The sequence below is a fragment of the Ricinus communis genome, chromosome 10 (genome assembly GCF_019578655.1).
Source record: "Ricinus communis isolate WT05 ecotype wild-type chromosome 10, ASM1957865v1, whole genome shotgun sequence".
Taxonomy (NCBI): Eukaryota; Viridiplantae; Streptophyta; class Magnoliopsida; order Malpighiales; family Euphorbiaceae; genus Ricinus; species Ricinus communis.
This window is the reverse complement of record NC_063265.1, coordinates 6,628,340-6,646,149: the sequence shown is the minus strand read 5'-3', so window position 1 is coordinate 6,646,149 and position 17,810 is coordinate 6,628,340. Positions and strand designations below refer to the sequence as shown.

Below are 17,810 nucleotides of genomic sequence, written 5' to 3'. Positions count from 1 at the left end.
AATATGAGATTTCAAATAAGAACGAGATGCTGAGGGATTATTTGGTAACTTAACCGGCGGTTCAGGTTCACCAAAACCAGGCTGTGGCGCACTATTTAATGTTTTAGAAGGATATTTTGGATAGTGGATATGGTCAAATAAAATAAATGGGGATTAGGTCAGAGTGGTTAATGTCTCCACATCCTTAACCGTTGCTGTGAAGCTGCCTCAACACCTTCCAATGCTTTCACAAAAGAAGTATTACTATATATTTCATACATGAAAAGACTAGATGGTTATTGTTATTATTATTATTATTATTATTATTTATTTTATTTTTAAAACTTGATTTTGTTACTTTTTTAATATCTCAAGACTTATAGATTCTTTTTTTCACCAAAATAATGTTTCATTAATATTCCATGTTAAATTGTTTTATTAGATCTTTTATATACGATGAAAGTTATAAATTTTTATTTTTTGAGCGTGCATGTAAAACTCACCAAGATTTTAATTTAATAAGGTTGGTTTGTTCTGATACCGTTATTAGATTTCAAATTTAAAACTAGATGAACTTAAACTGAAAAAAAGAAAAACAAAAATAAGTAAGAAAAAGTAACTATAATTCGGATGGCCCATAAAACTCTGCACCTTTCACATGGAGGGAGGAAGATAACATCAATAATATTTCTCTCTCTATATATATAGATATATCATGCTCTCTAATAATGTAATATTATCCAACAGTTCTTTTGAAGATGGGTCGTCCTCAATACTGGAAGCTAGCTCACTTTAATGGATGAACTGTCTCTAACAACTGTTACATTTAACATGTAGCTAGCTAGTAATAACTAATATGCATTAGCATTATATATATAGCATCATTGGTGAGCAGAACTAACCAAAAAATAAGAGAAAGAAAAGAGATGTGCATCCTTCACCAACTAAACTTCCCTTCTTTTTCTTGCAAGCTGAAGTAACTTGATAATACAAGCTAAAAGGGTAGACCAAACAGCATGTTTTGGGAAAGGGAGGTGAAATATTGAGGGAGATGTTTTATCTATATATTAAGAAACCTCTTACCATCTATTGGTTTGAAGTTTGAACATATAGCATCTCCTCTATACTTATAATTAGTAATTAGTATGATTGGCAATGACCGTCATTTTAATTTGTTATTCTTTTAATGAAAATTTGATAAATGAATATACATATAATATATATTAGTGATACAAACTTGCCTAAACAGATCGTTTCGCACGAGTGTAACTCGCTTAGTTCTGATTCTTACCGATCTCATATCTTTAAAGATACATGTTTAAGTGAACATGACTTAGTTCCCAATAGAGTCAGAGTGGTACTCAACTTCTCGTGTTTGTCATTAGCTAACTATAAACTCTCCTCTATGCGTGGTAAGCCTTATCTTCTACAATGGAAGTGATATAGTGTAACTAAACTGCTACACTTCTTTATCTATAAATATAGTTAAGACATAACAAAGGAAAAGGCAATGCAACTACAACCCATTACATACTTATATCCTTTTGCCTTTATCAAATATTAACTTGACCGTCAGAGTGGTTTTTCAAGTATCACGCCTATCATAACTTGTGTTGCAAACAGTACGTCTACAGAGATCAGTATACGGATCAAAATTTCCCGGTTTGTATCAGTTAGGTTTGTAGATATTATGGCTAGTAAAATTAATGCTATATCCTCTCTTTCATTAACTCGGAAGTTGCTTCAATGGTGCTATATCTTCTCTTTCATTAACTCAGAAGTTGCTTCAGTGGAGGGAGATGCATGGAGACTGTATATATTGTGTTTGGAAATAAATTTTGATTGGCTCAAGTGATATATTTTCTTTATTTTTCCCCTTGTTTAGTTATCGTGAGGATTATTTTGGATATTCAATATTTGGAGGTTCATTCTTCCATCTTGGATTAGAGAAAACAAGCAGCAAATGTAAAGTATTAATTTGTTTTTTCTTATTTTTCTCCTCCAACTATCAGCAAATGTTGGGAAATTTGCGTGCATGGTAATTATGCAGAGGAAACTTGTAGTGGGGAGGAGATGCTGGTGGTTACAGAAGTTGCTGATAGTTGAGAAAGACATGGGACTAAAGAGGAAGTCATGGAAAGTTACTGCACATTTTGGTTAGTTGGGAGTATTAATAGGTAGAGATTTTTAAGGAAGCAGGTAAGTGGAGAAGAAGCAATGTATTTTTGCCAAATAGAGAAGTAGGAGAGCTACACGAAGATTCAACAAAACTTCAAACTGTCAAGTCTTTTCTAGTTTTAGTTAATCCTAGTTTTTAATTCAATGTCTCCACTTCAATTACTTTTAGTTTACAGTAACTATCAAAGACTGCATTCCTTAGAATAACACTTTATAATCATTTTTAATAGTTGATGATACCCAAAACCAATGTACAATCTTTACTCTGAAAATAAGGATTAAACCAACAGCCTCGCACTTTACTTTTGCAGGAAGATTCAACCCGTTTGAGGATCCTTCTCTTCGACGCTATTATTTCGAAAATTATCAATGTAAAATCTGTAATTTGATAGTTATTAGCTCCTCAATTTTCCTTCATATTAAATTTAAGTCCTTAGTACCTTTTATTATTTCTTATCAATTTTAGTTGTAAAATTCATAATATAAATTTACTAGGATTTAGTGAAGTTGTATAATTAGAGTTTGAAATTTATAATTTTATCTTAGGTTATTTAGTACAATCATCTGTTATAGAATTAGAAATATGCTAATTTCTTAATGTAACAATTATTCAAATCTAATCTCATCTATAATATTGGAGCACTCTTAAAAGAGATAAACAATAAGTGTTTGCCATAATTTTATTTTACTTTAAAAAAAATTCGTGAAATCTGACACTCGATAAATGCAGATTTGTTCTAGTTTCTCTATCAAGTCTTTAATTTAGATCACATCGTACAACAATTTCATAGAGGTTGTTTAGTTTTGGAAAACTAACATGTTTTCTAAAAAATAATTCTAAGAAAAAAAAAATTAGAAATATAATGTAGTATTTGATTATGAATTTTTCTATTTATAAAATTAAATTCTATTTTTCTGAATTTTTCAAGTTTATGTCATTAATTAGGAAAAAAAATTAAAGGTGTTTTCCAAAGAAAACACACCACTTTCTTGTCTTTTAATTTAAGAAGGAACCTTTCCTTTTATATTTCATATATATACATATATACTAATCTATCTCAAAAAAGCTACTAATACCCACCTTATTCTATAAATCTATCACAAATTACTACTATACTTGCTGCAACATGTTTCCTGGTACTTTTCATATCTTTTTTTTTTCTTAGTCAATTTATGCAATCTCCTGTATTCTTTTCTCTTGTATTCTTTATTTTTTTGCTAATATATGGCATATTCAATTTCTCACTCAAAAATACATCTTTATTTGATTATTGTTGTTATTGTTAATTTTAATTGAATAGTATTAGATATGTTTGAATAAGTCTCCAGCTGTTACTAGAATACTGGAAGTTGTTAGCTTTGAATACGTCTCCTAGTTTTACTGGAGTTCTGTTCTCTTGTGTTTGTTGGGTAGTTGCTGGAAATCAACAAAGTTATTTGGTTGAGTCGTTAATTTTCTGTTTATAAACTGGCTATACATATTTTCATACAGCTCATAAATAAGGCAAGGGGTCATTCTTCATTCATCAAATACTTTAGCAGCTATTTTCTTTTATAACATGCTGGTATCAGAGCCTCTTGTAGGCCTGATAAAGCATAGTTGCAGCTAGCTAAACAATAAGAGAGACAGAGTGTGATGGCAACAGAAAATACTTTTGTGCAGCCTTCAATTCCTAAGTTCGATGGTCACTATGATCATTGGGCAATGTTAAATGGAGAATTTTCTACGTTCAAAAGAATATTGGGGTTTAGTGGAAACTGGAATTTCAGCTGCATCTGCTAGAACAACACCAACTGAGGCGCAGCAGCGTCAAATTGAGGAACATAAGCTTAAGGACTTGAAAGCAAAGAATTATCCTTTTCAAGCCTTGGATTGTTCCATTCTTGAGATGATTCTCAAGAAGGACACTGCCAAGGACATATGGGACTCTGTAAAAAGGAAGTACCAAGGCTCAATGCGGGTTAAGCGAGCTCAATTGCAGGCATTGAGGAAGGAATTTGAGACACTCCATATGAAGACTGGAGAGACTGTAAATGACTATTTCGCACGTACACTTACGATTGCGAACAAGATGAAGGCTAATGGTGAAAACAAAAGTGATACAGAAGTAGTGGAAAAGATATTGCGATCTATGACTCCGAAATTCAACTACGTGGTTTGTTTAATTGAGGAGGCACAAGATACTAGCAACTTATCTATAAATGAACTGCAAAGCAGTTTGCTAGTGCATAAGCAAAGGATGATTAGCCCAAAAGAGGAACACGCTTTAAAGGTGACTTATGAAGCATCTTCTAATCGATGAAGAGGTCGTAGCAGCTATCGGGGAAGAGGTCGAGGACGAGGAAGGGCAAACTTCGACAAATCCACTATTGAGTGCTTCAATTGCCACAAACTGGGGCACTTCCAGTGGGAATGTCAAAGCAAAGAAAGCAACCATACAGAGATTTCTGAAGAAATGCTGCCTATGGCTCGAGTTGGAGATGAACAACTCCAAAGTGATGATTAGTTTCTAGACTCTGGTTGCAGCAATCATATGTGCAATAGGAAAGAATATTTTGCAGACATCAATGAGCAATTTGCAGACAATGTGAAGCTAGGCAATAACGCAACCTTGGTGGTGAAGGGAAAAGGAAATGTGCGGCTGCAAATTAACAATCAAATACAGGTAATAACTGAAGTTTTCTATGTGCCTGATTTGAAAAATAATTTGCTAAGTGTTGGGCAGCTCCAAGAGAAGGGCTTAGTTGTGCTTATTCAACATAACAGTTGCAAGGTTTATCATCCTGAAAAAGGGTGTTATCATGAAATTTGCAATGTCCTCCAATCGCATGTTCAAAATTGCAGCAAAGTCTCTAGCATCTGGTACCACTTGCTTCAATACAATAACTAAAGATGTTGGTCAATTATGGCATTGCCGCTATGGTCATTTGAGTTTCAATGGACTCAACATCCTGCAGTAGAAAGAGATGGTAGTGGGTCTGCCGCAGCTGATAAAACCATCAAGAGTGTGCAAGGAATGTCTAAATGTGAAGCAACAACGAGATCCATTCCCTAAGAAGAGTGCTTGGAGAGCTGAGTTGCTGTTACAATTGATTCATTCTGATTTATGTGGTCCTATTCAACCAATTTCCAACAGCAATAAGAGGTACTTCATTTCTTTCATTGATGATTATACTCGAAAGACATAGATTTATTTTCTACATGAGAAATCAAAAGCATTTAAGTTCTTCAAAGAATTTAAAGCCAAGGCTGAACGTGAGGCGGGTCTGCAAATTAAGGGTCTTCGAATAGATCGTGGAGGCGAATTCACTTCATTAGAATTCTCAAATTTTTGTACTGAAAATGGGATAACAAGGCAGCTTACTGCTCTGTATTCGCCTCAGTAAAATGGCATCGCTGAGCGAAAGAATCGTACCATTATGAATGTGTTTCGAGGCATGATGATCGCAAAAGGTATCTCGAAGAGTTTTTGGCCAGAAGTTATTAATTGGGCAGTCCATGTTCTCAATAGAAGTCCGACATTGGCAGTGCAGAACCAGACACCAGAGGAAGCTTGGAATGGAAAAAAACCTTTTGTTGGGTATTTTAAAGTCTTTGGATGTGTGGCTCATGTGCATGTAGGAAATAATTCTCGAACTAAATTGGATAAACGTAATATAACATGCATTTTATTGGGAGTCAGTGAAGAATCAAAGGCATATCGACTTTATAATCCCATTGATAAAAAGATAATTATTAGTCGGGATGTTGTATTTGGAGAGGATGGATGCTGGAGTTGGGGAGAAGATTTCACAAGATTAATTCAATCCGCATTGGATTGGAATGACAATGATAGTAATGTTGAAATGGATAATAATCTGATGGAAGAAGTAGAAGAAGAAGGCGATGAAATAGAATCTCCACAATAAGATGAAGTGGCCCAACAACAACTTCAAAGAAGGCAACACACTCAACCTTCTTGGATGCAAGATTATGTAACAGGTGAAGGGTTGTCTGATGATGGTTTTGAGTCACATCATATTGTCAGCAATGGAAATGATCCTGTCCACTATGAAGAAGCAGAAAAGAATCCAATTTGGAGAAAAGCCATGAAAGAAGAAATTGAAGCTATAAAAAGAAATGGAACGTGGTATTTAACTGAGCTTCCAAGAGGTGCAAAGAAGATTGAGGTTAAATAGATCTTCAAAACTAAGTGTGATGAGAAAGGAGATGTCAGTAAGCATAAAGCACGATTGGTGGTTCGAGGATATACTCAAGAATATGGAGTAGATTACAAGGAAGTGTTCGCCCCTGTAGCACGCATGGAAACTATCCGATTGGTTATTGCTGTCGCTGCTAATCATGGTTGGTCCATCTAACAGTTGGATGTCAAATCTGCCTTTTTGCATGGGGAATTAACTGAAGATGTTTTTGTTGAACAACCACAAGGATTCGAGAAACAGGAGGAAAAAGGAAAAGTCTACAAGCTGAATCATGCTCTATATGGTTTAAAATAGGCTCCCCGGGCTTGGTATAGTCGCATTGAAAGCTATTTTCTGAGTCGTGGATTTGCAAAATGTGAGTATGAACCCACTTTATTTACTAAGGTGGAGAATAACAGTATTATGGTGGTAAGTTTGTACGTGGATGATTTGATTTATACAGGGAATAATGATGAGTTGATGATGGAGTTCAAGAAATCAATGCAGTCGGAATTTGCTATGACTGACATGGGAAAAAAGAAATTCTTTATCGGTCTTGAAGCAACACAGAAAACTGATGGTATTTTTGTATGTCAAAAGAAGTATGTGATAGATCTTCTAGAGAGATTTGGAATGAGAAATTCAAATTCTGCTCAAAATCCGATGGTTCCATGAGGTAAATTAGGCAAGGATGAAGATGGAAAAGGAGTTGATAAAACACTCTACAAGCAGTTGGTCGACAGTTTAATGTATGCAACTGCCACAAGGCCAGACATCATGTATAGTGTGAGTCAAGTTAGTCAGTTTATGGAAAATCCAAAGGAGGTTCATTTTCAAGCAGTAAAGCGAATTATACGCTATCTCAAAGGAACTTACGAATTTGGATTGTTCTATCAAAGAAATGGAGAAATTAAAGATATGATCGGTTATACAGATAGTGACTATGCTAATGAGGTTGAAAACAGAAAAAGCACATCAGGCTATGTTTTCATGATGAGTGAAGTTGATGTCTCATGGTGTTCGAAGAAGCAACCAGTGGTGAGTCTACCAACAACTGAAACAGAATTTATAGCAGCAGCTGCAAGTTCTTGTCAAGCTGTGTGGCTTAGAAGAGTACTTGAGGCAGTGGGAAGAAATCAGACTAGCCCTACGGTTATCTACTGTGACAATAGTTCTACCATAAAGTTGTCAAAAAATCCAGTAATGCATGGAAGGAGTAAACATATTGATGTGCGTTTTCATTTTCTAAGGGAACTTACAAAGAATGAAACAGTTGAGCTGCAACATTGTAGTTCACAAGAACAAGTAACCGATGTCATGACAAAGCCACTCAAGCTGGAAGACTTTGTCCGAATGAGAAAGAAGTTAGGAGTTGTCGCAATTGTAAACTGAATATGTGTGATGATTCAGTTTAAGGGTGCGGATATTAGATGTGTTTGAATAAGTCTCCAGCTGTTACTAGAATATTGGAAGTTGTTAGCTTTGAATAAGTCTCATAGTTTTACTGAAGTTCTGTTCTCTTGTGTTTGTTGGGTAGTTGCTGGAAATCAGTAAAGTTATTTGGTTGAGTCGTTAATTTTCTGTTTGTAAACTGGCTATATATATTTTCATACAGCACATGAATAAGGCAAGGAGTCATTCTTCCTTCATCAAATACTTTAGCAGCTATTTTCTTTTATAACATTCTTATATTTAAATAATTATAATATAAAAGCATAACTATTATTTTAAATTAAAAAATAAATATTTTCAATATAATAATAATGATACAATATTTTATTAATTAAATAAAATAAGAAATATTTTTTAATAAATTTAGAAAGAAAATAGAGATGAAAATCATACAAGAATCTAGAAGAGAGAACATGTTTTTCAATTTCTAGTTTTCTATTTGAAAAACAAAAACTTTAAGAAATTAAACAAAAACAGAAAAAAAAAAAAATAGAAATTGTTTTCCACAAAGAGTCATCCCATTGATACATGCTCTGCTCGGGCTTAACTTTTGTGTTTTAGACTAGGGAGAAGAAGAAAGGCCGGCTTTGTCTCGGTCTTTCCTCATTATTTTGTTATACCTAAAATTCACTTACTGTAAATTAAAATATTAATTTTAATAGGTAAAATTATTTATTTTTAGAAATAAAATAATTTAAATTTAATTTATATATATTAAATGAATTTTTATTTTTATAATAAATATAAAAAAATAACTATCCATATTATATAGTTTACAGTCACTCATTTAGCCATTTTATAAATAAGAAAAATACTTTTTTCTTTTTGCCAAAAGCTAAAATTAAAATTAATTTTAAAAATTATGTTGCTAATAATTTAAAAAGTTTAAAAGTTAAAAAATTAAGCCTTATGAAGGACAGTCATAGTTGAATTTTCAAATAAGATAGATGAAAGTGTCTACATCGTCAAATATCAGGAGAGAAAAATAATAATTTGCTTTCTTTTTTTAGCCCTGGCCCTTGAACCCCGATGTTAAGTTGGGCTTCACATTAAACTTGTTAGACATTGCTACAGACGATGATATCCAATAAGATCACTTCTTTCATCTGACACAGACAATGTGCCCTTTATACGACCGTAAATCATATCATGCATCTACATACATGCAACAATGCGGATTAAGTAATTTAACACGTCTTTCTTATGGCTAAATTTATAATATCTTTTTGAAAGAGGTCAGCTTATATACTAAATTTATTTTTTCTTTTACTTTTTTAGTGTTTTGTACAATAAAATAATTATATTTCAAACTAGTTAATTATAATTTTATAATGTAATTTTATATTTGATATTTGATAAATTAATGATTTTATTAAATATTAAATTTTAGAACTGATTTTATTTTCATTAAATATTAATTATTGTGTTATTAATAATTAATAATTTTATTAGTAGTTGATTCTTATAATAATAATAATAATTCAGTATCATAAATTATTATAATTTTTATAGATTTTCTAATATAATTTTTGTTTATAATCTAATATTTTTAGTTGTTTTTTTAATAACTTCTAAGGATAGCTCTATTTTTCTATATTAATATCATATTTATTTTTTCATATAAAATTAAATTTTCACTCACACATATTCATAATTTGATAAGTTGTATAAGCCTTACGTTCATTGGTAATATAGTATAGGTTCATTAAGATTTATTAATATAATTATAGATAATAAGATCAATAAGTATTATTTATAGATTTATCAAATAAAAGGCGTAGGTTTATCGATTGTGAACTGTAAATTTATTAATTAATATATAAATTTATTTTATAAATTATGAATTTTTAAATAAATAAATCATCACGTAAATTAAGAAAAACTCCAAATACATAAATTAATATTACCACCGCGCTAGGCCTAAGAATGATAGCCGTAATATATATGGACACTTTGACTCTATTCAATTAAGTAATATATGAAGGTTGACTACCTCTGCAAAGAATTCTTGACCAGTGAATATTTGGCTGAAGGGTGTCTCATTATAATAGGAGGCTTCTGTCAGTTTATAGTTGGCATTATGTTTGAATTTCGCACTCAAATTTGTGGTGCTTCTTTTTACCCCTATGTGGCCCCTGACTTTACTTCTGTTAGTTGTACGAGCATATCTCAGTTTAAGTATTCAATTTGAACATGGAATTGCAATGAACCCGCGTAAAATATAAATACTTAATAATTAAAAAAGTTTTAATTTTATGTGATTTTTTAGAAGAAATTTTATTTAGTTATATTAATTTATTTTTTTAGTTATAAATAGTTAATGGAAATAATTAAACTAACTGATATTATATATCAATATTTAATTTAATTTGTCTGTAAATGATATAATAGATTAATTCTATTTAAAAAAATTTCAAACTTTTAATTTTATCATATTTTCTTTTTCGTTTTCTATTCAACAAATTAGTATACAATTAATAATTTTATTTATGAACAAACTGATTGAATTTATCTAAAAAATTCTCACTAATTAACATGTGGCAGCCAATTATTTGCTATGTAAGCAACTATGAACTGAGTAAAACCTATAATTTTGAGAGTTGTGTGATTGTTATCTCTTTAATCATAAAACTACTTATCTTTTGATAAAATATTCAACCTGAATGACGCATATAGCTACTTGTTTGGAAAAAAAAAAAAAATGAAACCCCCTCGAGTGGCCATGTCAGCCTCCACATAGGCATAAGCTTTTGATAAGATGGATATAATTGCAACTACAATATGTAATAAATGCATGACCTAAATTATTAAAATAATTAAGAAGTTCAGGATGCAATTAAAAAAATAAAATAAAAAGGTCGAAGTTAAATTAATTAATGCGAAGAGCATAACATACAAATTATAGAATTATTAAGAAAATAGGTGGCATCCGGTTAGCTATATACATGACTATTAACTAATCTGTTGGTAAATCTCAAATTCTTCTCATCAATAATTTCAATTTGAACTTGAATTTGGTTTTATTTTTCTTTAAATAATAAAAAAAGTTATTTATATTTTCAGTAAATTAAGTACTAAATTAGTACTTGTAGTCTAGATTTGGTAACAAACTATTGTACTTTTTTTTCCTTAAATTCAAATAGTATAGCAAGGTAAATGCTTCCATATTTTAATGATATTATCATTTTATAATTCAAATTGTCATTAAATAAATATTATTTTAAGTTGTATCATTTGTATTTGTTAGATGACTTTGGGTCGTTGCTTATTATCATCCAGTCGAGAGATTTTATGGAGATCTAACTTGACGGGTTTAAAGTAAGGCCAGTTAAAGATAAAATTATACGTTTTTTAATTTCTATTTATATATATATATATATATATATATATATATATATATAAACCCAAGTCACAATGAAAGAAGTCAAAACCATTTTACCATACGAAGCTAGTGTCATCAAAATCAATGGCTATCATTTACTTTGGATCATATAAATATATCTTAATTTTTTTAAAAGAAATAACTTTTTCACCATTTTTAAGGCTTCTTAGTTGTTTGAGTCTTTGTTTCTAACTTTCTCTCTCTGCATCCTAACTGCATCCCTCTATTACTACTATACTACACTACCATCTACGCAACTACTACTACTCTCTATTGTTCTCACCTGTCATTTGAGCTACTCTTCTAAGAAATGTCATTATAATATATACGTGTCTTTCGAACACTGCTTAATTCTACTCTCACGTGTTAATTTCTCTCTAATCTACATTACAAACCCCCTCATCTAGAGCATGTATACCTCAATTTACATTTGATTTTATACACAAACAAGAAGACTAAATGTGAGCAGAAAACTACTAAATCAGACTGAGTAAAAAACTGAATTGATAATTCAATATGAAAATTGGTTACCCAAATCAGTTTTATTTTAACTAAAATAATAATTTATTTTAATAATTAGTTTTAAAATAAAAATATATATAAAAGAGTATCTTGTAGTTGTACTCATTTATAGAAATATGTGATATAGTTTATGATAAATGACTATTTTATAATTTACTCCGTTAATAATTCACTTTAAACATGCTACCATTACCTATTGACTGTAATATTTTTTTTATATTTCTGTATTTTTATACTTTGAGATTATGCTTTGTTATATTTTGTATGTGTTTTTTAATATATTAGTGTTAAATCAATTAAAATCATACTCTTAAACTGAATAAAATTTTAATACAATAATTATTTTTAAATAACTTAACTGTTATGGGTCCTAAAATAAATAATATATATATATATATATATATATATATATATTATAATAGTTTATAGTTAAACTAAAATAATAAATGAAACTATATTTATGAAATTTGTAAGCCATATAATTATATAATGTAATTATAAAAATATTTGTTATTGACGACTTTTGTTAGATTGATACAAAATGGTACAAGTACTAAGGCTCTAAGTTTGTTGAAATCAAATAAGCAAACTCATGTGTTGGGAGTGTGGAGTTAGAGATAGCTAACACGATCCGATAATAAAAACAGAAAAAGATTGGTAAAAGGACCCACTTAATGAAGCGAGCAATGGAGGCGCGAGTATCAGATTCGGATAATAATTAATTAAGCAGATTCAAATTTAAAAAATATAAATATAAATATAAAAAAAAAAAAGTGGAGAATTATAATTAATTGAAAATTATGGAATGGGTGGTGGCGTGAAAGCATTGAAAAAAGCAGACAGCAGTTACAGGAGAACATTAAAAAAAAAGGTAGCCTTCTCTCCACTTGCATACCAACTTGCCAAACAAACCGTCCTATTCACTCTGTTAATTAATAAACTCAATACGCATACAAAAATACACACTGCAACTTGCATTTTCTTTCTTCTTCTTTCCTTTAGAGAAACACAAAATTTGCAAGTTGCTTCTTATCTTTTAAACAGCTAGTTGGATTGGGTTGAGTTGAGTTGAGTTGAGTTGAGTTATCAAAGTCAAGTTGAAGCAGGCAGCTTCTGATTCCCTTTTTATTTAATTGCAACATGCACCCATTCCATCGCCGCCCTCGCTCTTCAATTTTTATTACGCCACTTCAATCTTTTTATCTTTATTTTTTCTATAAAATCTTTAATTCCAACTTTGTGTTTAAATGTAATAAGTCATTGATAGTGATTATAATCATAAATTCTTTTTAAGTAGTTTCAATCACAATAATCGCAGGCAAATTCAAGTATCAAGAGAGAGAGAGGGTTCATTGCATTTAGTGCACCGTCAAATGGAAAGCGATACGAAGCGCACGAGGGTTTCAGTTCCCATATACACTTGGTGCTTCCCTTCCCTTCTCCCATCTTCTGTTTCCTCTTTGTACTCCTTCGGTGGTTAATATTGTTAATAAACATAATATCAGTGCATGATTGCTATCTCAGTCTCGCTTTCCTCTTTTACTAATTAAAACCACATCCAACTCATTCACTCTGTTTAATGGCCAAAACCCATCCAGCAATACGTTCAAACTCAACAACTTACAATCTCTTATGAAAATACCAAAATCTGCATATCTAAAATTGTAAATGACTGAATAACGAAACTCTTATGGATAATGAGCGTTAACCTTCTCAAAAAGCAGTTAATTAAATTGCCGCTAACCCATGAGTGCGGTTTCAATCATAGTTTATTAATACAATCTAATAGACGACAAATTGTACCACATTGAACCTATTACCAGGAATGAATTGCGCAGTTCCCATTAATCACTGCATCATTTCTTATTCTTTTTGTAAGATTAAACAATGGATTGTTACCAAAAACAACAATGTCGTTTAATATTTGATTAATGTTTTACCATCAGTATTGCCCCGTAGTGACGACACAAAAATAACGAAAGCTAATATATTATATTTATGGGAATCAAAAAGATAACGCTATGTGTCATTACTCATTATTCATATCACAAATTGATACTAAAAAAAGAAATAAAGAAAGAAAAAAAAATATTAATAATTCAAAGTTATGGCGACAGTAAATAGCAGAAAATATTACACATGGAAGAAAAGGGGAAAAAAAAAAAAAAAACCTGAAGAACTAACTAGCTTGTTTAAGTTTCATTGGCAAATTACTCACATCGGATACTCACAAAAACGACGGTGTATCACCAAATCCATTTTCATTTTCCAACACTAAAATATAAATATGTGATATTATATTATGTCACTTACGAAGAAGATTATGATTTATTGAGTCTGGCCAAGTTTTGTGCGATCTGAGCAAGCGAATGAAGGTTGCACCGAACAATAGTATCCACAAACACACAGGTGTCCTCCTTGGTGTTACCAGGAGGAACATCCACCACGTAGGACTCCACTACGACCGTGCCGTTTCCACTCGGAGAAGGATGGAGGGTGGTGATGGACTTGTAATTGGCAAGGCGGTGGTCCCCGCCGACGACGCTGAAGCTGATGACGTGTCTCTCGTCGTCAAGGATGTCAAGGCGCTCGGTGCTATTGGCTGCAGGGAGTCCAGATATGACGTGTACTTCTCTGAGAGTGCCAACGTCGCCGTCCCCGTTGATTAAATGGCAGCTCTTGACGAAGTGTTTGTAAGCCTGAGGGTTGTCGAAGCGTCTAACGACGGACCAGACGGTGGAGACAGGCGCAGCGATCTGCTGTACGACTGCGGAGCAGCACTGGTTGGGGCGTAATACATGGTTGTGGTACCTCGAGACAGTGCCTGGAACTGTGGGTTCGCAGGATAAAGGGCACCAGCGTTTCTGGCACGTGGACGTTGTGGTGGTGGAGTTAGTAGTGGTGGCGGTGTTGATTCTATGGAGAAGAAGTGTGGATTTAGGCATGCTGATATCTTATGTATGCGTTGAGGGTTTTGAAAGGAGGTTTAATATTATAACTTTTTGGATGGTTAACGCTTGCCGGTATCTATATCGATATATGTATATATATATGAGAGAAGCTGGGGTTAGTCACTTTCCAAATGGATGGAAGAGAGAAAAGGTGGAGGTGGAAGTTGTTTCAAGTAGAAGGAGACGTTTATTCTGAGAGAGAGAGAGAGAGAGAGAGAAGATGTGTGGGTGAGTTGGATTTTGTAAAGAAGAAGAAGAAGAAGGTGTTTAATAAATGAAAACTCATGTGTGGTTTACAAAAAAAAAAAAAAAAAAGGAAAACTTGATTAGTTGGTCTTGGTCCTATTCAGCGTAACACCTTAACCCTCAATTGAATTTATTTAAATTATTATTTACACATTTTAAATTATAATGAGCTGAATTGACCATAATTCGATCCAATACAATTATCATTAAAGAGTCAATATCGTACTAAATTGTAATTCTTTTAAAAAATTAGCACCATCTAATATAGATGGAAATGATATTAAACCAATATTTTAAATTTAATACAAACTGATTATTCGGTGCCATTACTTACACAAGCTGATTAACTTATTTTCATAAGTTTTATTTTAAGAGTTAATTAGCTTAATAAATTAGTTTATTATATATGCATTTTTTATGAAAATTATATATGAAAAGTAAATTTTTTTAATATATTGGAGAATTATATATATATATATTAATAATAATAATAATAAAATCGGTTGTATGTTTCTATCTTAGATTAGTGTAATACAGTTAAGAAATTAGTTTGGTATTTTTTGTAACAATTTTTCCATTCAAATCTGAAAAAGTGTGACTTCTTTTTCCCTTTAGGCCTTTTCTCATTTTATTAATAAAATCACCTTGAAAAAGATAGCATTAGCCGGATAAATATATTAGATTTTCATAAAATTTAAGCTTATTATTCATCAAATTGGTTATAATTAAATCAATTTTAATAAATTTTGATAGAATATCTAAATATCTCTAATCCAAATATCTTTTCTTTCTTTTACTTCCATTTTTTTCTCTATCTTTCTTTTATTTTAATTGTTTCTTATATTTGAATTATAATATAATAAATGTGAAATCCATTTTTAAAAAATTAAAAAAATAAGTTAAATTATCTATAAAATTCATTCTTTTTGAATTGAATTTATATTTATCATATAGAAACAGACAAACACCAAAATTCACTAGTAAATGAAAACGAATTTCACATAAAACTTGAGTTACACAGTGTTTGGTTGAAATCTATTAAATTTATGGAATTCATTTATGAATCTAAAAATTATATGCTTTTTAAATAAAGTGAAAGTTAATTTAGTATTTCATATAATTAAATTTATGCGGTATTGATTATAACTAAGTGAAATTCTAATAAAAAAAGTAGTGTTCTCAAATGAATTCTATATTATAATATTAAAATATCTCTTTTAATTTTATCATTTTTATTTTATTTTTTCTTAAATGAATTGAATTCTTGTATGGATTTAAACCAAACAAAGCATTAAACTCAAAGTAAAAAATTGATGAAGGATTTTATATATAGAAACTATAGTTTAGTATGTTAAAGAATAACTGCAGATAAAAGGATGAAATTGGTACAATTCTACATGTGAGGCTATAGGTTCTATTATCAGATACTCACTGCAATTTTGTGATATTTGTCTAAGTATGTCATGATCTTCTGTGATACACTAGTGGTCCATTTGCCATCAATTATGCCACAAGATACACAAGTTTTAATTGAAACCATCACTATTTTAGAATAAGGAAGTGGTCCATTTTAAATTGAGAATTGAATTTTGAAATGTTTCTATATATATATATATATAGCCCTATAGAAATAAGCCACATTATATATTTTTCTAAAAATTATCTTATGATCAAGATTGTTTTTCAAAAAATTTAATTAAAATCTAAATTTAGTTCTATTCTAATGAATTTCTTTTATAATAACAGCAATTAAATATTTGCTAACTATTAATTATTTACTATATTTAAAAAGCATGCATTGATAATTGATTCATTAGAAGGAAAAAAGAATTGAGCGAACTATATTTACACATCATATTGGAGACCAAAAGCTAATCATATCCCTATTGTTTGATCGGGGCATTATAGTAACTATATTGGCCAAGTCGATTTTGTTTTCTAACCCAATAAAAAGAAATAAGAAAGAAAATGGCAAAATTTGTAAAACTGAGAAAAAGAAGGGCGAAATGGAAAAAGTGACGAACAACTTGCAGAAGAGGCGTAAGCCGAAGGATAAGAGAAGCATTAAAAACTGACCCAAGGACAATAAAATCAAAAATATTAATTTAAATAATAAATATTACAGCCAGCTATATATATCTTTCTTAAATATATATATATATATATTGTAGCAAATAAAAAATAATATATATATATTGTAGCAAATAAAAATAATATATATATTAGTAATAAATAATATTAAATTATTTAAAATTAGTAAGTATTAATTAATATTAAATTATCTATAAATTAATAAATAAATAAATAAACATTAATAATCTATTAATTTGACATATGACATTCAAAAAAGAACTTCCATATCCTCTGCTATGTTTACTCTTCCAATATCTTTTTCCATAAGCAGCCAAATTAGCAGTGCTTAATTGTTTAACCATGTCCTTTTCAAGTGCTTTTCCCTTTCTTTAATGTGATTCTTTCTTTTTATCCTGTGTGGATGTGTCGTTTCTTCAAGTTGAAACTTCAAATATACAGTTGCTGAACCAAAGTCAGAACCTTCTTTTCTTTAGTAAAACAAGAACAAAACACAACAACTTGGACCCCCTGGCACATGATCCAGACTACCATTTCTGCCTAGTGGCCTGGTCAGGGTCCCAATCTCTTTTTTGCTTTTTTTTTTTTTTTTTTTTACTACTTCCCGGTCCCATGAGGTTAAGATTGCTAATGATTTTTCTTTCAAACAAATTTGTTTGTGATCAAAACACAAATTCGTTACGCTACAAATTAAATATTTATAACATTTTAATATTTAAAATCTAATTCAAATTGTAAAAATATTTATTTTTAAAAAATAAAAATTTTAAGTTTAAGTCATAATCTTTATATTAGGTAAATTTTTATTGTTATAGCAAGTGGTACGA

At 30.5% G+C, this 17,810-nt stretch overlaps 1 protein-coding gene across 1 annotated transcript; it reads right to left on the bottom strand.

Moving 5' to 3' along the window:
- Positions 1–13,766: 13,766 nt before the first annotated feature.
- On the bottom strand, positions 13,767–14,922 carry LOC8263115 (abscisic acid receptor PYL4). Its single transcript, XM_002526629.4, has one exon. The coding sequence runs from the start codon at positions 14,638–14,640 to the stop codon at positions 14,017–14,019; it is 624 nt and encodes a 207-aa protein (XP_002526675.1). The 5' UTR covers positions 14,641–14,922; the 3' UTR covers positions 13,767–14,016.
- Positions 14,923–17,810: the final 2,888 nt, after the last annotated feature.